Source organism: Macaca fascicularis, chromosome 1, assembly GCF_037993035.2.
Source record: "Macaca fascicularis isolate 582-1 chromosome 1, T2T-MFA8v1.1".
Lineage (NCBI taxonomy): Eukaryota > Metazoa > Chordata > Mammalia > Primates > Cercopithecidae > Macaca > Macaca fascicularis.
This window is the reverse complement of record NC_088375.1, coordinates 119,723,032-119,748,321: the sequence shown is the minus strand read 5'-3', so window position 1 is coordinate 119,748,321 and position 25,290 is coordinate 119,723,032. Positions and strand designations below refer to the sequence as shown.

At 38.0% G+C, this 25,290-nt stretch overlaps 1 protein-coding gene across 14 annotated transcripts in view; it reads right to left on the bottom strand.

Moving 5' to 3' along the window:
* The window catches only part of DENND2C (DENN domain containing 2C), an 87,070-nt gene that overhangs the window by 39,518 nt on the left and 22,262 nt on the right, over nt 1–25,290 (bottom strand). For 13 of the 14 annotated variants that reach the window (XR_012416223.1, XR_012416222.1, XR_012416224.1 and 10 more), the window contains exons 2-4: nt 2,440–3,447; nt 781–917; nt 258–370 (exon numbers count right to left, since the gene is read on the bottom strand). Coding sequence is in view for 8 of the 14 variants with exons in the window: in XM_015430730.4 (XP_015286216.3) it covers nt 258–370; nt 781–917; nt 2,440–3,242 (1,053 nt within the window). In the remaining 6 variants the exon portion in view is untranslated. Of the gene's footprint in view, nt 1–257; nt 371–780; nt 918–2,439; nt 3,448–25,290 lie in introns of those variants that run through there. The other variant, XM_073998427.1, reaches the window with a different exon arrangement.

Here is a 25,290-nt window from a genome sequence, read left to right as displayed (position 1 = left end):
TTCATGGCTGTCTAAAGGCATATATATTCAATTATTTTTGAGGTGTTAAAACAACCACCAAAAAAAAAAAAAAAAAAAAAAAAAAAGCTGTATGCTACCCCAAAAACAAAACAAAACAAAACAAAAAAACCACCACCAACATTAAACCTTACATTTCAGTGCCTCTTAGTTCTGGCCCCAGTTAAACACCCTTAATCTTTTTGTAGATACCATGAATAAGATTCTAATGTTTTCTTCAATTAATTATCTGGTTATACCTTGGGCGCTTTAAAAGCACTTTTAGCGGGTGGTAGCTTCCATGCTGAAGGGGATCTCCACATAGGTAAAGGCTGCACTGGAATATCTTCATATGGATTTTCTTTGGTGGGATCTTAAAAAATAATTTTAAAAAATGCTTACATGAACATAACTAAATGCAAAGATAACCACAGCTAGCAAAAGAAAGAAAAAGCTAACTATGTTCAGCTTTCTTATTCGACATTGCTGTAGGGATGTGGGTTAAAGCACTTTAAGCTTATAAAGCCACTTATGTGTCCAACAGAGCTAAAAGAATTCTCAAAATGCTATATTATAAAAATCTACTTATGAGCTGAGCAGTCTATCACATTAGTTGTAAAATTCATTACAGAATAAAATAATTTATACACCAAAGGTTTCCATGCTAAAGAGAAAAACCTAGGGCAATATATGCTTGATTATAGAAGAAAATACCATCCTACAATTAAAGGCTTCACCAAATACATAATCATCAAATTTAATTGCAAAGTTGTCAACACCTACATATGATATCTTCATAGATATTGTCCTCAGACTGTGTGTAATAAAGTGCTGACCCAGAATTTTTTCCAAGTTCTTCATGAATCGTCTGTGTGTTCCGATTTCGAAAGTGCTGAATATCCTCAAATTCAAAGGATTTCCTTAAGAAAATAGATATATTTTAAAGTTATATCTTTCAAAACTCTCTTTATTTTTTAAAATTTTTATTTATTTATTTGATTGTTTTATTATTGTTATTTTTTGAGACAGAATCTTAGTCTGTTGCCCGAGCTACAGTGCAGTGGCACAATCTTGGCTCACTGAAACCTCTGCCTCCCAGGTTCAAGTGATTCTACATTGCTGTAGGGATGTTATGCCTGGGATTACAGGTGCATGCCACCATGACCAGCTCTTTTTTGTATTTTTAGTAGAGACGAGGTTTCACCGTGACCACCAGGCTGGTCTTGAACTCCTGACCTCAGGTGATCTGCCTGCCTCAGCCTCCCAAAGTGCTACGATTACAGAAAATTCTAATCTTCTTTAAATTGGTATGGGAGACAGAAATAAATAAGTACAGAACTTGTATGCAAAATTACAAAGGTGTTTTATCAGAGATCTAAGAATAATGAAGTAGGCTGTGCCTTATAAACACCATGAGAAAACTGGATGCTTGCAACCAATCATATTTATGTTCTACATTGGGTCCCTTTATTAAGTTCACTTAGTAAGGAAAAGTAGGGCTGAGGCCAGCATGCCCTAAATGAAGTGGAAGAATGTTACTGCTTCCCTACAGAATTTTTTAATTTAATTTAATTTAATTTTTATTTTATTTTATTTTAGAAGCAGGGTCTCATTCTGCTGCCCAGGTTGGAGTGCAGTGAAGTGATCACAGCTCACTGTAGCCTGAGCTCTTGGGTTCAAGTAATACTCCCAAGTAGGTAGGACGACAGGAACACATCACCACACCTGGCTAATTTTTTCTCTTTTTTTTTCTATAGAGACAGGGTCTCACTATGTTGCACTGTCTAGTGTTTGGCTGGTCTTGAACTCCTGGCCTCAGGTGATCCTCCTGCCCCAGCCACCCAAAGTGCTGAGATTGAGCCAGCACACCCAGCACCTATAGATTAATTTTGTTTTTTGTTTTTTTGAGACTGAGTCTTGCTCTGTCACCCAGGCTGGAGTGCAGTGGCACGATCTCAGCTCACTGCAAGCTCAGCCTTCCAGGTTCAAGTGTTTCTTCTGCCTCAGCCTCCTGTGTAGCTGGGACTACAGGTGCACACCACCACGCCCAGCTAATTTTGTATTTTTAGTAGAGACAGGGTTTCACCATGTTGGCCAGGCTGGTCTTGAACTCCTGACCTCAAGTGATCTGCCAGCCTCAGCCTCCCAAAGTGCTGGAATTACAGGAGTGAGCTACCATGCCCGGCGCTGGCCCAGATTCTTAAAGATATATTAATAAAATGGAAGGTGTTCCAATGCTCTTATGTCAGTAGATTATCTTAGACATTACTACATTTCTACTTTTTTCTCTTATTTTCCTTCCACATTAATCAACACCTGCATGTTCAAATCAGGGCCACCACCTAAGCTGGGAAATGGAAACTGGTTTGAAAAGGAAAAAGAAGCTCAATAATCCTGTAAGGAAAATACCTACAAGTCTTTATCTGTAGGATAAAAACATACCTTTTAGATCTTCCTCTTATTTTTCCACCATATTTCTTTGGTTCGGGTTCCTGAGAAGAGGCCAAAGAAGATTGTGCACAAGAATGATTTTCACAGTATTTTTTGTCACAGTTTCTTTCTTTATACGGCATAACACCGGATTCGGATAAATATCTGAATGTCCTACGAGGTTTTGGCAAAGGATTTATGGAAGGTCCACATTCTTGCCCCTCAGGCTCAGAGTAAATATTTTCTAAGCTCTTGGTTATTCCATATGAACTATCCAGAACTCTGAAGTTCAGTTCTTTTTCTGAAGAGTCACAATGTTCTAAAGCCAAATTTAAGAGTTTATCTGGGGGAAGTGCTTCTATTTTCTTCCACAGTATTTGTGAGGTATAGAAGTTTCCTGGAGGTAATGAAGTCTCTGGATCTAAGACATCTTCTTTACAGCTTTCAATTTCTTTGACCCGAGAACATACCCAGTTGGATTCTGATTCATTTTTAAAGAAGTGTGTATCATCATATTCCTGTTTCTTATTTTCATTCTCACTTTGATCATGGCTTTTGGTATCTTCATTTATATCTAGACCTACATTCTCACAGCTGGTTACATCCAAGTTTTTGCTCTTTCTCTCAGCTATAGGATTTTTCTTAGGAAGGATCGCTTGGTGACAGTTATATCTCACTCCAAAGTCCTTTGGACGCCACTTTTCTGGATTAGATATATTAGCCCTTCCTTCCCATTGAGAAATTTTTTGTTTGATATTTTTGCAGTGGCTTCTTGACAGTGTCTGAACAGCAGTACGAGAAAAACCAACATCCATGTTCCCAACTGGGTGAATGACAAGTGATTAATCTTACAAAGGTTCCATTACAAGTAAATGTGAAATATTGTATTTTTTATCCTGTCAGAATCCAAATGATTCCAGTATTTTCCCTTCATGTTTAACTTGTAAATCTCTTTGTAAAAAGAACAATTTTGATCAGTGATCCTTGTTGAAAATGGCTACAACCTGATCTTGAATAATCCTGTGAAAATGACACAAAAATATGTTAACACATTTTATAATTTCCTAATTTAAAACTCCACTGAAACACTGCCCACCTATCCCTACATAATTCATATACATTGCACATGTAAAAACATACCTGTCATCTATTAAGTGATTCAACTACATAAAGGCACTCCTAAGATGGTGAGATAATAATACTAACAAAACATTATTTGTGGTATTTTTCAAATTGTCAGCTTTAATGTTCTGCCATATTTAATTTCCTAAAGTTAGATAGAATGAGGTTTTAGAAAAAATTATACATAGTAGTATACAATATTATTTTGTAATAAATTAATTCTTTTTTTTTTTTTTTAGACAGAGTCTTGCTCTGTCACCCAGGCTGGAGTGCAGTGATGGTGATCTTGGCTCACTGCAACCTCTGTCTCCTGGGTTCAAGTGATTCTTCCACCTCTGCCTACTGAGTAGCTGTGACTACAGTTACGTGACACCACACCTGACTAAGTTTTTGTATTTTTTGTATAGACGGAGTTTCTCCATATTGCCCAGGCTAGTTTTGAACTTCCTGAGTTCAAGCAATCTACCCCCTTGGCCTCCCAAAGTGCTGGGATCACAGGCATGAGGCACTGCACCTAGGCATACATTAATTCTTTATGAAACCTTCTCTTAATGAAACAAGGAGCAATGGAGTATCGTAAGGAGCATATATACACACAGAATTACATCTCAAAAACCCCCCAAAATTTATGTATGTCCACAGCAAGAGCCAGTTAGCATGGAAACACACCAATAGCCAACTTCCTCCTCCTGTCCTACGTTGATTAATACTATCAGCCCATCATATAGCCTATTTCAACTTTACTATTAGCAGCACAGGATTCCATATACACTAAAGACAACTCAAAGTGCCCATTAACTATCAGTTGCTTTAAAATGTAATAACCTATTTTGATGACTGGACTTCCTACATCTGTGCTACCACACCCTTGACCCAAATCAACACAAATACTTACAGCCACTGTCACATTCCTTCCTTTCACACAGAGGCTTCATTCAGGCCCATAAACCATTTCCTCATATGGAAGTTTCAGTGGAAAACTTTTCCTACCAACTGAGTAAAGACTTGATCTCAAGTTCTACTGTATACTTGTTAAAAATAGCAGTTGATTCAAAACTTCCTGAGGCAGGGATCATCCTTCCTTGAGCTTTGTCTGTGTGGCCTTGATTAACAGGCAGGAAAATATCTTAGCCCAGCTCTGTCAGTACAGCTGACCAAAACTGTTACATACAGAAAGCACACAAAAATGTTATTCTTGGCAGAGCAACTGCTAACTAAGACTTCCATCAACTTTCATTTAAACCATTCCTACCTACAAATCTGTGGGAAAACCAGCTTTGCCAGCAAATAAACTTTGGTGACAGTCTGATGCAAAAAAAAAAAAAAAAAAACTTCCAAACAACTTTAAGAAATTAACCTCATGTGGATGAAAAAATAATAACTATACCCAAAGCCCAAAACACCACAACCGTTGCACAGAACTCTTAATAAAAAACAAATGCATACAATTTAAAGATCTAACCTGCTACTGTTGATTATTAAAACTGAAAATTCTTTTCTTGCTTCCGATATTTATAGGGAATTCCTAGGATTTTAGGGTGTCTTTGAGACTCAAGTTTTCTTCACTATAGACAAGATAGGACTTTTTTTCTCCAGCTCCGGGGAAGTTTCTAGAGGTTTTTGGTGGTCCTTGTTAACCCTTTCTTTATTCTTCTCTGGTTAATGTGTCTTAAGTGTGAATGGCTCAAATTGAGAAAAAAAAAGATGAAAATTGTCAGGGCTAAAAACAATTTTTAACTTGAAAATTACTGGCAACATGGCTGGGTGTGGTCGCTCACACTTGTCATCTCAGGACTTTGGGATGTTGAGGCAGGAGCATCACTTGAGGCCAGGAGTTTGCGACCAGCCTGGGCAATACAGTGAGACTTCATCTCTACTAAATAAATAAATAAATAAAATTAGCTGTGCATGGTGGCATGTACCTGCAGTCCCAGCTACAGGGTGGGAGGGTGAGGCAGGAGGACTGCTTAAGCCCAGATATTGGAAGCTGCAGTGAGTTATGATCACAGCATTGTGATCTAGCCTGGGTGATGGAGCGAGACCCCAACTCATAAAAAGAAAAAAAAAAAAAGGTAAAAGTCAAATGACTGGGAACATGGCTAAATCTACAGAATTCACACACAAATATAAATGATGTATACTGATGGTGTTTCAGTTGAACAGAGTAGCACGGCAGGTAAGACTCTCATAAAATAGGTAGGTATTTACTTTCTCCTAAATGTATGCTTTAATACTTATAGCTTTCAAAAAATGAACTATTTCAAAAATGAAAACACTTTAATGAATTTTAACTAGATCTATGACTGTACTGATAACACAGAAAATCTGTCTTAGAGCTGATTAACAGTTCCAATTTTTGCCAAATTAACTTACACGCTTTATAATGTGGCTTGCCTATTCTCACATACAGGTTGTGATTTTGTCCCATTCAAAAGTAAGAATTGCTCACCTCAGTTGTTTTCTTACAGAAACTTCACATCTGTCCCTTTAACCTAATTATATTCTGAGCCACCTTGCTTCTCAGTGCCTCCTCTCCCATGGCTCTCCTAGCCTGCGAGATCTTACTCATCCCATTCCTCATCTTCCCAGTTTCTTGCCTTAACCTCCATTACTGGTGGACATCCTAACTCCTAAGTGCTGGCCCAACTTTCAAATCCTAGATCTCTCCCAAGATTTGTCTTTTGAAAACTTTCGAAAGTCAACTTATTTGCATACTTGTCCTAGAGACTGCTTTCTCAAGTTTGCTTTAACAGTTCTAACAGAAATAGAGGTTGAGAAAATCTAACAGTTTCAACAATTTTAAGAATCATTTTGTCTTTTCTTTTAATAGCACAAAATGAGTCGGAGACTTTTCCAGCTATTAAAAACTACTGAAGTCAGATGGGACTCACAAAAAGAGAAGGCAGAACACACACAACCACAATGGGCAATTTCAACAAAAGAAACAACAGCAGTCATTCAGTTCCTCACCTGAACAATAGAAGTATAAACATAAAAACTCACGCATGATTTTTTTCTTTTATGAGATGAAGTTTTGCTCTTGTTGCCCAGGCTGGAGTGCAATGGTGCAACCTTGGCTCACTGCAACCTCTGCCTCCCGGGTTCAAACAATTCTCCTACCTCAGCCTCCTGAGTAGCTGGGATTACAGGTGCCCATCACCGCACCCAGTTAGTTTTTTATATTTTTAGCAGAGACGGGGTTTCACCATGTTGGCCAGGCTGGTCTCGAACTCCTGACCTCAGGTGATCCAGCTGCCTCAGCCTCCCAAAGTGCTGGGATTACAAGCGTGAGCCACTGCGCCCAGCCAAGCATGATTTTTAGAAGCCTATTCAAACAGCATACTTTGAGATGACTCTTAATCATGTCCCTTTCTTTTTATTTTCTATTGCTCTTCTGTGTATTTATTTTCATCCAAGAAATATATCAACTGTAGTTTATCAGCTTAAAATACAATTTATAACATAACCTATCATATATAGAATTTTGTGTTTTTAACATATTAAGAGAAACCAATCTGAATTCACTCAAGTAAATTAAATTATCTTTGGGAAAGAGGATACTGATGCTCTATTTTACTAATTCAAGTCTTGGATAGGGCAAGTTTCTCACTCCAAATCTTTTAAAATATTTTATTTGATTAGATATAAGCATCTGGAAAAATAACTTGGAAGAATTTGGAACATTCTAAAACCTGATTTACAAAATAATTGAGGGGTACACTGTAAAAATAGTGAATTTTACCTCAATTAAAAACAAAACTGGCTGGGTGCAGTGGCTCACGCCTGTAATCCCAGCACTTTGGGAGGCTGAGGCAGGTGGATCACAAGGTCAAGAGAATGAGACCTACCTGGCCAACATGGTGAAACTCCATCTCTACTAAAAATATAAAAAATTAGCTGGGCGTGATGGCACGCACCTGTCATCCCAGCTACTCGGGAGGCTGAGACAGGAGAATCGTTTGAACCCAGGAGGTAGAGGCTGCAATGAGCCAAGATTATGCCACTTCACTCCAGCCTGGCGACAGAGCAAGATTCTGTCAAAAAAAAAAAAAAAAAAAAAAAGAAGAAAAATGATGAAAGGGACCAGGAAAACTTCACTTCTGGCCATGATAGAGTAGCTGAACTAGGCTTGCCTTTCCCACATTAATAACTATAAAACCAGAAAAATATATAAAATAAGTGCTTTCAGATACTGGATAACAGACAGCTTAGGATTATGATCCCTGAAAGAAGAGAGAAAAATGAGGCAGGTTCTATGATGGCCCAGCTTTCTCCCTGGAGACTCCAGAAAGTAGGGTCAGGAAGGGGAACACAAATAGACATGGCAACCTTACTGAGTTGAGGATAACAAGATTGGAATATGGAGAGGCTGAGGCAAACAGAATTTTCAGGGCACAGTATCAGAAAAGAGAGCAACATAGAGAAAAAGTTCCAGAAATCTACATAGAGTCCCTTTGAATCTTTGGTTGAATACTAAGCTGTTAATGCATAGGGTAATACTACAGGAGGCTAGACAATGAACAACTAGTGGAGAAAGAAAAACTATGGGGGATTTTTAAGCTAACCCGGGGTTCACCCAGCTCTGGGAAACCTTCAAAGTCCAACAAGAGAGGAGCAACCTCATTGAACGCCCAGGTAATTCAGTAGAGAAACAAGAGGTCATGATTTACCAGTAGGATGAAATTAACCCTAGAGTAAAGACTATCTTAGAGCCACCCTAACAAGGATGAAGTTGATTCTTATGAAATTTAAGTATGCACAAAAACAAAATTCAATAATTTTTACATGAAGATAACTAAATCCAGATAGTCAGCAACGTAACATTTAAAATGTCTGGGCATGGTGGCTCACACCTGTAATCCCAGCACTTTGGGAGGCCAAGGTGGGTAGATCACCTGAGGTCAGGAGTCCGAGACCAGTCTGGCCAATATGGTGATACCCCATCTCTACTAAAAATACAAAAATCAGCTGAGCATGATGGCACATGCCTGTAATCCCAGCTACTTGGGAGGCTGAGGGAGAACTGCTTGTACCTGGGAGGTGGAGGTTGCAGTGAGTCGAGATTGTGCCACCGCACTCCAGCCTTGGAGACAGAGCAAGACTCCGTCTCAAAAAATAAATAAAAATAAATAAAATAAAATAAAATGTCCATCATCTAATCAAAATTACTAAACATACAAAGAAACCTGAAAATAAGACCTATACCCAGGAGAAAAATCAATCAATAGAAGTAGAACCGGGCCGGGCGCGGTGGCTCACGCCTGTAATCCCAGCACTTTGGGAGGCTGAGGTGGGTGGATTACAAGGACAGGAGATCGAAACCATCCTGGCTAACACGGTAAAACCCTGTCTCTACTAAAAATACAAAAAATTAGCTGGGTGTGGTGGCAGGCGCCTGTAGTCCCAGCTACTCGGGAGGCTGAGGCAGGAGAATGGTCAGAACCCGGGAGGCGGAGCTTGCAGTGATCCGAGATTGCGTCACTGTACTCCAGCTTGGGCAACAGAGCAAGACTCTGTCTAAAAAAAAAAGAAGTAGAACCAAAATAATACAAAATAAAAGAAATAGATCCAAAACAACAGACATGATGGAATTGGCAGACAGGGACTTCAATTCAGCTATTATAAATATTTTCATAAATTTGAAGGAAAACATGAACATAAGTAGAGTAATGGAAGATATAAAAAAAGACAACAAATAAAACTTCTGGAGCTTAAAAATATACTATCTGAAATGAAAAATTCACTGGATGGGTTGAAGAGCAGATTTTAGTTATTTTAGAAGGAATGACCAATAAAGTTGAATAAGTAGCAATAGAACCTGTTTTTAAAAACGCCTGAAGCACAAAGTGAAGAAAAAAAGCTAAAACAAAGATGAAAAACAGAGCTTCACTGGGACAACATGAAGTGGTTTTGCTTTACCCTACATATAACTGGAGTCGCAGAAATGAAGGGGTTGGGAGTGGGGACAGAGAACAAATAATTTCAAGTAAAAACAGATGAAAATTTTCTAAATTTGATGAAAACTCTAAACCCAAAGATCCAAGAGGCTCAACAAACCTCAAACAGGATAAACACAAAGAAAGCCAACAGGCAAACCATAATCAAGTTGCTAAAAACCAGTGATAAAAAGAAAATTCTTTAAGAAGTCAGAGAAAAAATATATATACAGGGGAAACAAGGTAAGCCGGGAAACAAGGTAAGCCAGAAAACAAGGAAAATTTTTAAAGTGCTAGGAAAAAACCCAGCAACTGCAAATCTAGAATTCTAGACACAATCTTCAAAATGAAGGCGAAATAAAAATGCTTTCAGTTAAACATAAGCTGTAAAAATTTGTCAACAGCAGACCTGCATTCAGAGCCAGTGATATAATTCATGAGTCCAAGTACAAATTGAAAATGTAAGGTCCCTGTTCAAAAGGCAGTAAAAGTGCCTTTAAAGGTACATATAAAGCTTTTTCTTTTCTTCTGCAGCCTTGCTTTCAACTTGTGGTGTTTTTTTATTTTCTATTTAACACTGTTTTAAGTAAAAAAAGAAAATTATGCTATTAGCAGAAATTTTACATTTATCTATATTTAGTGCCCATTTTAAATGCAAATATCAGCAAGTTTAACTCGTATGCAGCATCACGTAAAAATGTTAAAGTTCTTCAAGTTGAAGAAAAAATGATACCAGATAGATATCTGCATCTAAAAAAGGAATGAGGAGAACAAAACATGGTACTTGTGGATAAATATAAAAGGCATATTTTTTCTTATTAATCTCTTTAAAAGATGACTTGACTAAAGTAAACATGATAATGCACTGTGAAATTTACAACAATGTATGTGGAAATAAATGTAAGACCAGGGCATAAAGGTAGGAATGGAAAATTGTGTATGGTGTTGTAAGTTTCTCTAACCCACAATGGAACTGAATTAAAAATCACTTCACGCCAACGCGGTGTCTCACACCTGCAATCCCAGTGCTTTGGAAGGCAGAGGCAGGTGGATCACTTGAGGTCAGGAATTCAAAACCAGCCTGGTCAACAATGGTGAAGTCCCGTCTCTACTAAAAACACAGAAATTGGCCAGGTGTGGTGGCACATGCCTGCAATCCCAGCTACTCAGGAGGCTGAAGCATTAGAATCGCTTGAAGCAAGCGAGGTTGCAGTGAGCCAAGATTGCGCCACTGTGCTCCAGCTTGGGCAACAGAGTAAGATCCTAGCTCAAATAAATAAAAAAATAAATAAATAAATAAATAAATAAAAATTTTAAAAAAAAGACAAAAAAAAGAAAAAAGAAATCACTTTACATATGATATGAAGTGGTACTTTATATATAATTTCAAAATGATGGGTTAAAGTTGTGTTATAAACCCTAATGAAACTACAAAGGAAAAAAAAAGGAATAGCTAAGAAGTCAACAAAAAAAGATTAAATGGAATTCTAAACAAAAATTGATGCCAAAAAAGCAGGGGAGTTGAAGGGGGAACCCTAAGAATGGTAACAACAATAATAAAAAACCCACATGGGACAAACAGAAAATGAATAGCAAGATGGTACACTTAAATCTGACTATATCAATAATTATATTGTATATAAATAGGTTAAGCTCTAAGCACAAGGCAAAGATTATCAAATTTAATTTAAAAAGCAAGACCTAACTCTATGCTGTTCATAAAAAAATGCACTTTGAATACAAAGAGACAGATCTGTTAAAGAGACACAAACAGTAAACACTATCATAAGAAAGCTAGATTGTCTATATTAATATCAGACAAGGTAGACTCCTGAGCAAGAAATAACAGCAGTGATAAAAGAGGGACATTACAAAAAGATAATGGGGGCAATTCATCAAGAATACCTAACAATTCTAAATGCTCATGCACCTAGTAAGAGTTTCAAAAATGTAAGAAGCAAGAAAATATCAGAATTAAAAAGCCAAACGGACAAATCCACAATTTTAGTTGGGGATTTCATAACTTTTCAACAGTAGTTGACAAAACATATAGACAGAAAATCAGTAAATATATAAAAGATTTGAATATCACTATCAATCAACTTGACATTTTAGAATGCTTTACTCAACAAACATAAAATACATACTCCTTTCTCTTTTTTTCTTTCTTTTTTTTTTTTTTGAGACAGAGTCTCACTCTGTTGCCCAGGCTGGAGTGCACTAGTGTGATCTCGGCTCACTGCAGCCTCAGCCTCCTGGGTTCAAGCGATTCTCCTGACTGTCTCCTGAGTAGCTGGGACTATAGGCACGTGCCACCAAAAATTCATACTCTTTTCAAGTGTACATGAAACATTCACCAGTAGACCATATGTTGGGCCATAAAATAAGACTCAATAAATTTTAAACGACTGACATCATACTGAGAATGTTCTCTAGCCCAAAATGGAACTGAAAGAGAAATCAGTAACAAAAAGATATCTGGAAAATCCCAAATTATTTGGAAATAAATCTTATAAAATAAAAAAGTTTAAAAACACTAAGTGAGGATACTACTTCTTGATATTTGAAACTGGAACACCGCCGAGCGTGGTGGCTCAAGCCTGTAATCCCAGCACTTCAGGAGGCCAAGGCAGGTGGATCACCTGAAGTTAGGAGTTGAACACCAGCCTGGCAAACATGGCGAAACCCCACCTCTACTAAAAATAAAAAATACAAAAATTAGCCGGGCGAGATGTCGTGCGCCTGTAATCCCAGCTACTGGGTAGGCTGAGGTACGAGAATCGCTTGAACCTGGGAGGCGGAGGTTGCAGTGAGCCGAGATCGTGCCACTGCACTCCAGCCTGGGCGATAGAGTGAGACTCCATCCAAAAAAAAATGGAATACATTTTACCTCATAAAGTTTCAAATTATTATTTTAAATTTCTCTCTAGGTTAGGTGCTCTACCTTAACATTTGTTTAAATGGTCTCATTGCTAATCCTGCACAAAACGTACCAACCTTTTCAACATCATAGTCTTCTACATCCTGTACTGAAATTTGAGTGTCATCATTACACCTAATAATATCTTCAAAAGGATCAATTATTTAAAGTTCTCCCTTAAGAAGAAAAAAAGCGTAAACCCAAAGAAAGTGGAGGAAAATAAAGAGTGAGTATTAATGAAATAGACGAACATAGGATAAAAATCAATGAAACAAAAAACTGTTTCTTTAAAAACATTAGTAAATTGACAGACCTCTAGGCAAAGTGAAGAAAAAAAGAGTCTGAGGCTGCAGTGGGTTATGACTGCACCACTGCATTCCAGCATGGGTGACAGAGCAAGACCGTCTCTTAATACAAAAAATAAGAGAAGAAAAAGAAATAATACCAATCATATACAAACTCATTCAGAAAACAGAGGAAGTAGAAACCATTTCAACTCATTCTATGTGAGACCAGCATTACCCTACTAGGTAACTGGGCAAAAAACTTATAAAAGAAAAATACAGAATAATATAACTCATGAACATAAATGCAAAAGTCCGTCTAAAATATTAGCAAATCCACTGGGTGCGGTTGCTCACACCTGTAATCCCAACACTTTGGGAGGCCGGGGAGGGCCGATCGCTTGAGGTTAGGAGTTCGAGACCAGCCTAGGGAACATGGAGAAATTAGTCTCCACTAAAAGTACACAAAAAGTAGTTTTTGTCTCTAAATTAGTCTTTACACAAAAAGTAACCGGGCATACTGGTGTGCACCTATAATCCCAGTTTCTTGAAAGACTGAGGTGGGAGGATTACTTGAACCCAGGAGGTGGAGGTTTCAGTGAGTCAAGATCACGCCTCTGCACTCCAACCTGGGTGACAGAGAAAGACTCCCACCTCAAAATAATAATAATAATTATATATATATATATATATATGCAAATCAAACCCATAAATAAATATACAGAAAGGATACCAGAACGCAAGGTTGCTTTAACATTAAAAGTAACCATGATTATGGGATAAAGAAAACTATGTAATTATCTTAATAGGCCGAGCGAGGTGGCTCACGCCTGCAATCCCAGCACTTTGGGAGGCCGAGGTGGGCGGATCACAAGGTCAGGAGATCGAGACTATCCTGGCTAACACAGTGAAACACCGTCTCTACTAAAAAATACAAAAACTTAGCCGGGCGTGGTGGCAGGTGCCTGTAGTCCCAGCTACTCGGGAGGCTGAGGCAGGAGAACGGCGTGAACTTGGGAGGCAGAGCTTGCAGTAAGCTGAGAATGCACCACTGCACTCCAGCCTGGGCGACAAAGTGAGACTCTGTCTCAAAAATTATAATAATAATAATAATAAATTATCTTAATAGATGAAGAAAAAGCATTTAAAAAAATCTACACTTTCAGCAAATCGGAAACAGAACAGAATTTCTACAATCTGATAAAATATCTATAAATAAAAAAACCCACTGCTGATATCACAATAAGTGGTAAAGACTAAATACTTTTTCCTTAAGTATGGGAAAAAGGCAAGGATGTCTCCTCTTACCACTTTTATTCAACATTGTAAAAGAAGTTTACAAAGGCCAGGTGCAGTGGCTCATGCCTGTAATCCTAACATTTTGGGAGGCCAAGGAGGACAGATGGCTTGAGCTCAGCAGTTCAAGACCATCGTGGGCAAAGTGGTGAATCCAGTCTCTACAAAAAATACAAAAATTAGCCAGGCGTGGTAGTGCGGGCCTGTAGTCGCAGCTACTCAGGAGACTAAGGTGGGAATAGGGGAGGACTGCTTGAGTCTGGGAGGTTGAAGCTGCAGTGAGCAGATCTCACCACTCCAGCCTGGGTGACAGAGTGCAACCCTGTCTCAACAGCAACAATAACAACAACAACAAAAACATAATGAATAAGGCAAGAAAAACTAAGTAAAAGGCACAGAGATTGTAAAAGAAGCTGTTTTTTTTTTCCTGCAAACAATATGATTGTAAATGTAGAAATTTCTAAGAAATCTGTATTACAAGATATAAGAATTCGTAAGAGAATTTAGCAAGGTCTCAGAATACATGGTCAGTATAGAAGAATTAATTGTGCATCTACACACTAAGAATAAACAATTGGAAAATGAAATTTAAAATAGCATGTACAACAGCATAAAAACATGAAACAGTGGCCGGGTGTGGTGGCTCACACCTGTAATCCCAGCACTTTGGGAGGTCAAGGCGGGCAGACCACTTGAGGTCAGGAGTTTGAGACCAGCCTGGGCAACATGGTAAAACCCTGTCTTTACTAAAACAAAAAAAAATTCAAAAAAAAAAAAAAAATTACCTGGGTGCGGTGCACTCCTGTAGTCCCAGCTACTCAGGAGGCTGAGGCACGAGAATCGCTTGAACCCAGGAGGTGGAGGCTATAGTGAGCCAAGATCATGCTACTATACTCCGGCCTGGGCAGCAGAGCAAGACCTTGTCTCAAACGAAAACAAAAACAAAAACAAAAACAAACAAAAACAAAAGAAAAGAAAAAGAAATACTTAGGGATTCAAGATGTGTACACTGAAAATGACAAGCTAATGCAGAGTAAAAAATAAAGAATAACTACATAGATATTATACATTAATGTTCTGGAATATTCAATTTTTTTTTTTTTGAGACAGAGTCTTGCTCTGTTGCCCAGGCTGGAGTGCAGTGGTGTGATCTCGGCTCACTGCAGCCTCAACCTCTCAGGTTCAAGCAATTCTTCTGCTTCAGCCTCCCAAGACTGCAGGTGTGTGCCACCACACCTGGCTAATTTTTATATTTTTAGAAGAGATTAAAATGTGGTTTTGCCATGTTGCCCAGACTGGTCTTGAACTCCTGGCCTCAAGTGATCTGCCTGCCTCGGCCTCCCAAAGTGCTAGAATTACAGACGTGAGCCACTGGGCCTGGCTAGGAATATTCAACTTTGTTACAATAAAAAATTATCTCAAAATTGATCTATAGATTCAACACAATCCCTAGATTGTTGAATCTACAGATTCAACAAAATCACAGCAGGCTTTGCTGTAGAAATTGACAAGTTGATTTTCAAGTTTATAAGGAAAGGCAAAGAATCTAGAATAGCCTAAATAATTTTCAAAAAGAATAAAGCTGGAGGGCATACGCTACCGATTTTAAGACTTATTATAAAACTGCAGTAATCTCAACAATGTATGTTAGTTGATGGGATAGACAAAAAGATCAGCAGCAGAGCAGAATCCAGAAATGAACTCACGTTTATATAGTCAATTGATTTCCACAAAGCTGGGGAAAGAATAATCTTTTCAATAAATGGCATTGGAACAAATAGGTATCTATCTGGAAAAAAAAAATGAACCTCGACATTTACCCATAACATTTACAAAATTTAAGTTGAAATAGATCATAAACCATAAGTTGAAATAGATCACTTTTTCTAGAAGAAAAAAACTTCATGACTTTGAGGAAGAAAAAGATGTCTTAGGACACAAAACACATTAACCATGAAGAAAAAGAATGGATACACTGGACTTCATCAAAATTAAAACCTTCTGCTCACTTAAGACATTGGCTTAAAAATGAAATGGAGCTGGGTGTGGTGGCTCACACCTGTAATCCCAGCACTTTGGGGCGCCCAGGTGGGAGGATCGTTTGAGCTCAGGAATCTGAGACCAGCCCTGGCAACATAGTAAACCCCGTCTCCACAAAATTCAAAAAAAAATTAGGCGGGCATGGTGTCGTGCATCTGTAGTCCCAGCTACCTGGGAGGCTGAGGTGGGAGTATCGCTTGAGCCTGGGAAGTCAAGGATGTAGTGAGCAATGATTACTCTACTGCACTCCAGCCTGAGCAACAGAGCAAGACCTTGTCTCAAAAAAAAAAAAAAAAAAAAAAAGAAAAGAAAAGAAAAAGAAAAAAAAAAGAAAGAAAAGAAAGAATATATAGACAGAAAAGCAGTAAATATATAAAAGACTTGAATATCACTATCAATCAACTTGACTTAATTGGCAAGAAATAAATAAATGGCAAGCCACAAACTGGGAAAAAATATCTGCAATACATATATCTGATGAGGACTTAAATCCAGAATATGTAAACAATTATTACACTAAAAAAGTCAAACAACACAACTAAAATATGAGTAAGATTTGAACACTTCACAAAAGATTTATGAGTAGCCAATAAAGCACATGAAAAGATGCACACCATCCTTAGTCACCAAGAACATGCAAATTAAAACACAAGATTCTAAAATTACACACCCACTAGAATGGATAAAATTTAAAAGAATGACAATACAAAAGATTGGAGCACCTGGAACTCTCAAATATTGCTAGTGTAAGATGGTGCAACCGCTTTGGAAAACAGAGTTTCTTACAAAATTTAACATATGATTGCTATATGATGTAGCCATTTGGCCAGGCGTGGTGGCTCACACTTGTAATCTCAGCACTTTGGGAGGCCGAGGTGGGAAGATCACAAGGTCAGGAGTTTGAGACCAGACTGGCCAACATGGTAAAACCCCGCTTCTACTAAAACTACAAAAAATTAGCCAGGCATGGTGGCAGGTACCTGTAATCCCAGCTACTTGGGAGGCTGAGGCAGGAGAATTGCTTGAACCCGCGAGGTGGAGGTTGCAGTGAGATGAGATTGCTCCATTGCACTCTAGCTTGGGCAACAGGAGCAAGACTCCATCTCAAAAAAAAAAAAAAAGAATTTTTATTTCAGCTATTGTATTTATCAGCTCTTAATTTTCTATTTGGTTCTTTTTTTTCCTTTATATTCTCATTTGTATTTTGAAACACTCCTTCTCTTCACCCATTATATTAATTTTTTTCGAGATGGAGTTTTGCTCTTGTTGCCCAGGCTGGAGTGCAATAGCGTGATCTCAGCTCACCGCAACCTCGGCCTCCCAGTTCAAGCAATCTGAAGTGCTGAAATTACAGGCATGAACCACCTGGCCACCACTGCCTTTTTAATGCTATCAATGTTAAGCTGGAAAGAGCATGGCTGCAGTTTCACACAGTTTTGGTTCACATCTGTAATCAACTCTGGCAGGGCATTACTGCATAATATGTGGGACTACACAATTTTTCGTATCTCTCCTGTCCTCCTTCAATGCTGCTTTTTTAGCAAAAGCTGGGAGAAAGAGGACACAGCAGATAATTCCTGGGCTAAGTGGTTTGTTTTTCCATTTGAGATTCTTCCAGATTCCAACCTACATTTCAATTTCAACAATTTACACCATTAACTAAGGCTTGTCTGATTTCATAAAGTCTTACCATCTATGTCAGAGCTACTCAAATCCAGATCATGTGCTTGTCCCAGGTGTAAAAGTTCCTGTGGCTCTCTGCTCATTTACGAGGGGCTATTTTTACTTTGAAAATCAGTTCATGGAAGTTTATTTGCATACACTGCTAGTCACTAGCCCCAGAGAAATATATGATTTTTATTTTGTCTAGAATGTTCTTGTTACTATCAGAGCAAAGGTCTTTTTACATCCTTCTACATCCTAAATGGAAGTCTTAAAATCAATGAAACAAAATAGTGTAGAATAGAATACATTAGAGTACACTGCATGTATTGCTTCAGAAACGTTTGTTTCAGGGATGTGTGTGTGTGCATGTGTGTGTGACCATGGTGAGGTATGGTCAGAAAGTTGTGGAAAGCAACTGTTCTAGAGACATTAAGGTCCACTTCAGTGCTAAGCAGGAGTTCAGAGAAAAGATGTGAGGACACCAATCTTTAAAGAAAATAGTCCATAGCTAGATCAACTTCATGCACTGAAACTGTTCAGAAACCCGAAGGCTTTTACATATCAACACAGAACAAACTCAGTCTCTGGAAAAATACACAAAAACATAATTTTTTTTAATGTTTTATCACAATTTAACACAAAACTTAACACAATTTTAACATAACAAGCAACTGCTGTTAAAGAGTAAAACACATGCAGATATTTTAATAATAGCCTTTGATTTTTTATTAAAGTTATTTAATAGTTTTGAGTGCCTGTGTACTATGTCTCAATTTGTTGCTTACTGATTGCTATTATTAGGTTGAGAATGCACAGAAATTCTGAAGAAAGAATATGTTCCTTTTATGTTTGGCTTCCTTAAAAAAAAAAAAAAAAACTTTCTAAAATCTCTTTTTTAGAGAGCAGGAAAGAGATAAAAAGATTATCTGAAGGTAGGAAAGCCATTCCTAGGTGAACAGAATAAATCACTTTGGCCGGGCATGGTGGCTCATGCCTGTAATCCCAGCACCTGTTGGGAGGTCAAGGTGAGAGAACTGCTTGAGCCCAAGAGACCAGCCTGGGCAACATAGAGAGACTCTTTCTCAAAAAAAAAAAAAAAAAAAAGAAAGAAAGAAAGAAAAAAGAAAAAAAAATCACTTTGAACTCAGCAATTAGAGGCAATACTAACATAATGGCAAAACAAATATACAGCTGATAGAGTCTGGATATTTGTCCCCTCCAAATCTTATGCTGAAATCTGATCTCCAATGTTGGAAGTGGGGTTGAGTGGGAGGTGTTTGTGTCACAGGGATGGATCCCTCATGAATGGCTAAATGCCCTCACTAAGGTAAAAAGTGAGTTTTTGCTCTATTAGTTAATATAAGAGCTGGTTATTTGAAAGAGCCTGGCACGTCCTCTCATTCTCTTGCGCCCTCTCTTGCCATGTGACACGCCTCCTCCCCCTTCACTTTCCACCATGATTGTAAGCTTCTTGAGGCCTCACCAGAAGCAGATCCTAGTGTCATGCTTCTTGTCCAGCCTGAAGAACCACAAGCCAAATAAACCTCTTTTCTTTATAAATTACCCAGCCTCAGGTAATCCTTTATAGCAACGCACAATGGACTAATACAATAGCCAACAAATATTTATGAAACAATTGAGAAAAGCCAACTGTATAGTTTTAAACCTATTTTAAAATGTCACAGGTACACAAAACTTGTATTTTTATGATGCATACAAAAATATGATCATAATTTTGCCACTAAACTAGTTTCTGGTATAAATTATATATTTATTTATTTATTTATTTATTTATTTATCTTTGAGATGCAGTCTTGCTCTGTCACCTTGGCAGGAGTGAAGTGGCACAATCTAGACTCACTGCAACCTCTGCCTCCCGGTTCAAGTGGTTCTCCTACCTTAGCCTCCCAAGTAGCTGGGATTACAGGCACATGCCACCATGCCCGTCTAATTATTGTATTTTTGGTAGAGAGGGGTTTCACCATGTTGGGCAGGCTGGTCTCAAACTCCTGGCCTCAAGTGATCTGTCTGCCTCGGCCTCCCAAAGTGCTGGGATTATAGGCGTGAGTCACCGCGCCCGGCCAATAAAATTAAACAGGTAAATATTTCATGGTGTGCAAGAGATAAGAGAAAGTCTATACTCCTAAATATGACATATAAGGTCTTTCACCCTCTAATTCGAGCTTTGACTCTTGCCACTTGCCTTACTCACCAGCTACATATTTTCCAATATTGCCAAATAGTCTGGAACTATTAGCAGTCCAAAGTTAGAATGTTTGAGTTACAGAGTTTAAATACCAACAGCTTTGGTTCTTGGTTGTATATCATTAGTCAAATTACTTAACCCTTCTAAGCTTGTTTTCTTATCTGTAGAATGATCACAATGTTTACAGATAATACTTACTGAGTACTTAATATGAGCCAGGCATAGCTCTACTAACTTTATCCATATTAACTCACCTAATTCTTGTAACAACCGCATGAGGTAGATACTACTGTAAATCTCATTTTACAAATAAGACAATAAGGCACCAAAAGGTTAAGTAACGAACACATGTCTTAACATCCTTTGGCACAACAGATACAGATATTTATTTTATAAGGTTGTGAGGATTAAATATGAGATAAAGTAAATAAAATGTTTAAGACAGTGACTGGAATATAGTAACTGCTCAATAAATGACAGGTACTATAAATTTCTCTCTGAATACACCATGTACTTTCAAGATCAGTTGAAAGTTTTTCCGTGAAAGCTTCCTTAGCCCTCTCCCCAGAGTTAATCACTCCTTCTGTGTGCTTCTATTACACCTATTTGCATATTGTTATACTTTTCCGATTCTGCATTTGCCTTACAGCAAATACCTGTGTACGTCTTTTCCATGACCTTAAGACTCTTAACACTCATTCTTGCTGGCGACACTTAGAAAAAGAGGAAAGTCAGGGATAAGACTGAAGGGGAGGTAGCATGAATAGTGACAAGCAAATGCTTCTGCAATGGTGTCTTAGAAGACCTAAAGTAAACCTCAATCTCAGAATGTCACTCCTGAACTTGTTATAGCAGAGGATGCTAAGGCTTGTGTCAGGGAAAAACAATGAACAACATAAATTCTGCTCAGGAAGTTGGGTGGGAACTTGCACTATTCACATTATTTGCTTTTTTCAATTTTCTATTACATTAACACATTATTTAATTGAAAGCCTCAATACATTTTTAATAAAGCCCACAGGAATATATCTTGCATAAGATTCTTCATTAAATGTGGCTAAACATATTTTAAAACAAATAATAAAGGACCAGGCTAATAGAGGAAAAAGTGTCAAACAGGCTTCTACTTTTCAAACCTCTATCATCTTGTTGACTGTTCCTTGAATAACAAATCTTCAAAGCAAGCACATACAGGATACCAGGCTTTTATCTCACTCCTATCAGAGGAAACAGCCTTATAAGTAACTAAAAATGGTTCCCAAAATAACAAAGAAACTTTAAATAAAGTCCTAATATTGCTTATAACACATAATACAAATTTCTCAAGTCATTACTCTACCTATTGGCAAATCAAGAAATATGTAAGATTCTTTAAAAAGTAAATTTAATCCTTTTAACAGTTCTATCAAGTCTGTTGTGATATTTGTCATGGAAATTTTTTCAGGTTTTTTAAAATGAAAGAATGAAAAATGATAGCTGATATAATGCAGATTATATTCAGAATTTTGAGGCATAAGCCAAAGACTTAGAATAATGCTAACTTCATGATTGTGTTACATGGTTGGTTATCCGCACTATTCATAAAACCTTCCAAATGACTACAATTCCTTTTCTTTGCTGTTTACTGATTGTAATGGGTACTACTGGAGGGTTTATTTGCCACAGCTACATGACCCTAGTTGTTATCTCCATAACAAACCCAATGGTAATTCCTGTTAGCTCCACCTTTAAAACAAATCGAACTCCCACCACTTATCATCTGTACTGTTAACACACTAAACCAGGCCACTATCACTTCTTCCTCTCTCATTTTCTATTTCTAGTCAATTTTCACCTTCCCTGTTCATTCTATCTGAAATAAAGCTCCTTTTCCAACACGATTTTCTATGTCCACACTCTGCCATGTTTTCGCCATAGAAGTTATCATTTATCTGAAATTGTGTTACTTATTTGCTTATTTACTTCTCTCCCTCACTGGAATGTAAGCCTTTTTACTACTGTATCCCCAGCACCCAGAAGAGTATGCATCATACAGTAAGCCCTCAGTAAATATTTGTTGAATGAATGACAAAATCCTAAGTATAAGAATGCTTAAAAGGAAAAGGCTGATGAAAAATTTGCAGTGCCTGTTACTTTAAGTGCCTCCAACGATTTGAAGCTGCCCCATTTGTAGAATTGGGAAGCTTCTTAGAATAGTTTAAGAATATGAGTAACACCAAAATAACTTATTTAAATAATTCACACCACAATAAGAATGTTTTTTGTATATTCACTATTTGCCAAGCACTATATGCATAATCTCATTCAATCCTCATAACAATCCTTAGAGGAAGATATCTTCATTTTCTAGATGAGGAAACTGAGGCTTAGCAAGTTTAGATGGCTTTCTAAGGTCATATACATTGTTACAATTTGAAAAGCATAATTTAATAGCACATAACATACTACCTTCAGAATAGAAAGACATTTTGAGAAGGGGCAATATCTAAGTTAGGGGTCTCCAATGAAGAAAACAATTGATTTATATATAGTTATTTATAAATTATAAACATAAAACTATAATATCATGTACATTATAAAGCATACTGAAACTAAAAATTTAAAGGTATGAGATTTTAAAAACCATTTTACTAGTTTAAATTAGTAAAAATTAAATATGTAAAAGAAGGGTATAGTAACCATTTCATTCTCACTGAAGTTTAACTACAAATATTTTGAGTAAGAGCAATGTGATGAAACGTGGTTTTTTTTGATACAGTGATTCAAAGATTTAGTCTAAAACTCAGTTTATTTCAATACTTGGTTCTAAGGGTGTTACAGACTGAACCGTGTCCCCTGAAAATTCATATGTTGAAGTCCTAACCCCCAGCACCTCAGAATATAACTGGATTTGGAGATCAGATCTCTTGAAAGGTAGTTAAGTTAAAATGAGGTGACTAGGGTGGGCTCTAATCCAATGACTGGTGTTCTGAGAAAAAAAGAGGAAATCTAGACACAGACAGATTCAGAGGGGAGACCATGTGAAGACACAGGGAGAAGACTGCCATCTACCAGCCAAGGAAACAGGCCTCACAAGAAACGTACCCTGTCAGCGCCTTGATGTTAGATTTCTACAGCCTCCAGACTTGTGAGAATATCAATCTCTGGTGTTTGAACCACTCAATCTGCGGTATTTGGTCATGGCAGCCCTAGCAAACTAATACAAAATGCCACAGTAATAGAAAATGGCAACTCACCACAAATACATGGAGACTATGAAAGAAGAGCTTCACTGACTGAATCAGAATACTTATTTGTCAATTCTTTTCACCTTAAATTAAGCATGGATTTTTGTTGGAATTTGACTAAGTTTTCATCTTCTCTAATGTTTATCATCTGTACTTTCAAACTAACTGAATATTTAAAAACTTTTAACAAACTGATTCAAAATCTAAGTGTGTAGATAGGAGAGCTTTAAAGATAACACATTCTTTGCTTTGGGCAACATTAAGTAGTAATTGATATATTACCAAATATCAAATTCTGTCTGCAAATCATGTTTCTTTAGAAAAATAATTTCTCATTTATTGGTTTTTTTTTTTTTTTTTTTTTTGAGACGGAGTCTGGCTCTGTCGCCCAAGCTGGAGTGCAGTGGCGCGATCTCAGCTCACTGCAAGCTCCGCCTCCCGGGTTCACGCCATTCTCCTGCCTCAGCCTCCAGAGTAGCTGGGACTACAGGCGCCGCCACCACGCCCGGCTAGTTTTTTGTATTTTTAGTAGAGACGGGGTTTCACCGTGTTAGCCAGGATGGTCTCGATCTCCTGACCTCGTGATCCGCCCGCCACGGCCTCCCAAAGTGCTGGGATTACAGGCGTGAGCCACCGCGCCTGGCTGTTTTTTTGTTTTTGAGACGGAGTTTTGCTCTGTCTCCCAGGCTGGAGTGCAGTGGCGCATTCTTGGCTCACTGCAAGCTCCGCCTCCCGGGTTCACGCCATTCTCCCGCCTCAGCCTCCCGAGTAGCTGGGACTACAGGCGCCCACCACCACGCCCGGCTAATTTTTTGTATTTTTAGTAGAGACGGGTTTTCACCGTGTTAGCCAGGATAGTCTCGACCTCCTGACCTTGTGACCTGCCCGCCTCAGCCTCCCAAAGTGCTGGGATTACAGGCGTGAGCCACCTCGCGTGGCCTCTCATTCATTGTTAAAACATCATGTTTACCTTGTAGGAACACACTGACCATGTTTAAGAGAATTTTTTGCTGACAACCACTTGTCATTACAGAAAATCAACAATTTTAGAACACTTTTCTTTGGAAAAGAAAAATGGTGTGACTTATTTTAAGATTGGCAACTTTAAAAAATACTTTTCCATAATGTAATCAGAAAACTAGTATGTGATATATTTTCATGACTGTGACACTTCTCATTTTCAAAGGATTATAATGATTCTATTATTTAAGATATAATCTGTAAATCCACCTACTTGGACACATATGAACTGCTGTATGTTGCAACAGCTAAAAGTGAACAAACAAGTGAGGATGTCACCGCCAACTTCGTTTTATTTGAGGGAATGCCTACTCTTCCCCTGGGGATCACTGCTTATATAAAGTCTGATCCAGAGAAAGCACCAGTGTCAAACTGTGTATTAAATATTTAGTAAGGCTTAATTTATTTTGAGATGAAAATGAATACAAGTAGCATTTCTAATGTTTTTTTCACATCCTAACATACCATCTTGTGCACCTCTGGGAGATCATGAGTCCATAATAAGGTATTCTAACTTACACATGCATTAGCTTTAATGTTCACCATTACACCTAGGTAAATAGAGAATATTTAGGGAGGGCACGGTAACTCACGCCTGTAATCCCAGCACTTTGGGAGGCTGAGGTGGGAGGATCACCTGAGGTCGGGAGTTAGAGACCAGCTTGGCCAACATGGTAAAACCCTGTCTCTACTAAAAATACAAAAATTAGCTGCATGTGGTGGCGCATGCCTGTAATCCCAGCTACTCAGGGGGCTGCAGCAGGTGAACTGATTGAACCCAGGAGGCACAGAGGTTGCAGTGGGCCGAGATTGTACCACTGAACTCCAGCCTGGGCAACAGAGCGAGATTCTGTCTCAAGAAAAAAAAGAGAGAGAGAGAGAGAGAATATTCAGGGGTCTGCTAAAATAACCAGGTGGCCAAAAGTTGTATGAATATAAAATGTAAACAACCCTTTCCTTTGTTTACTCAGAAGAAGGAAGAACTATTTCTTTTTTAATTTTTATTTTTAATTGACCAATTCCAATTATATATGTTTATGGAGTACAATGTGATTTTTTTTTTAGACAGAGTCTTGCTCTGTCACCCAGGCTGGGTGGGTGATCTCCGCTCACTGCAACCTCTGCCTCTCAGGTTCAATAATCCACT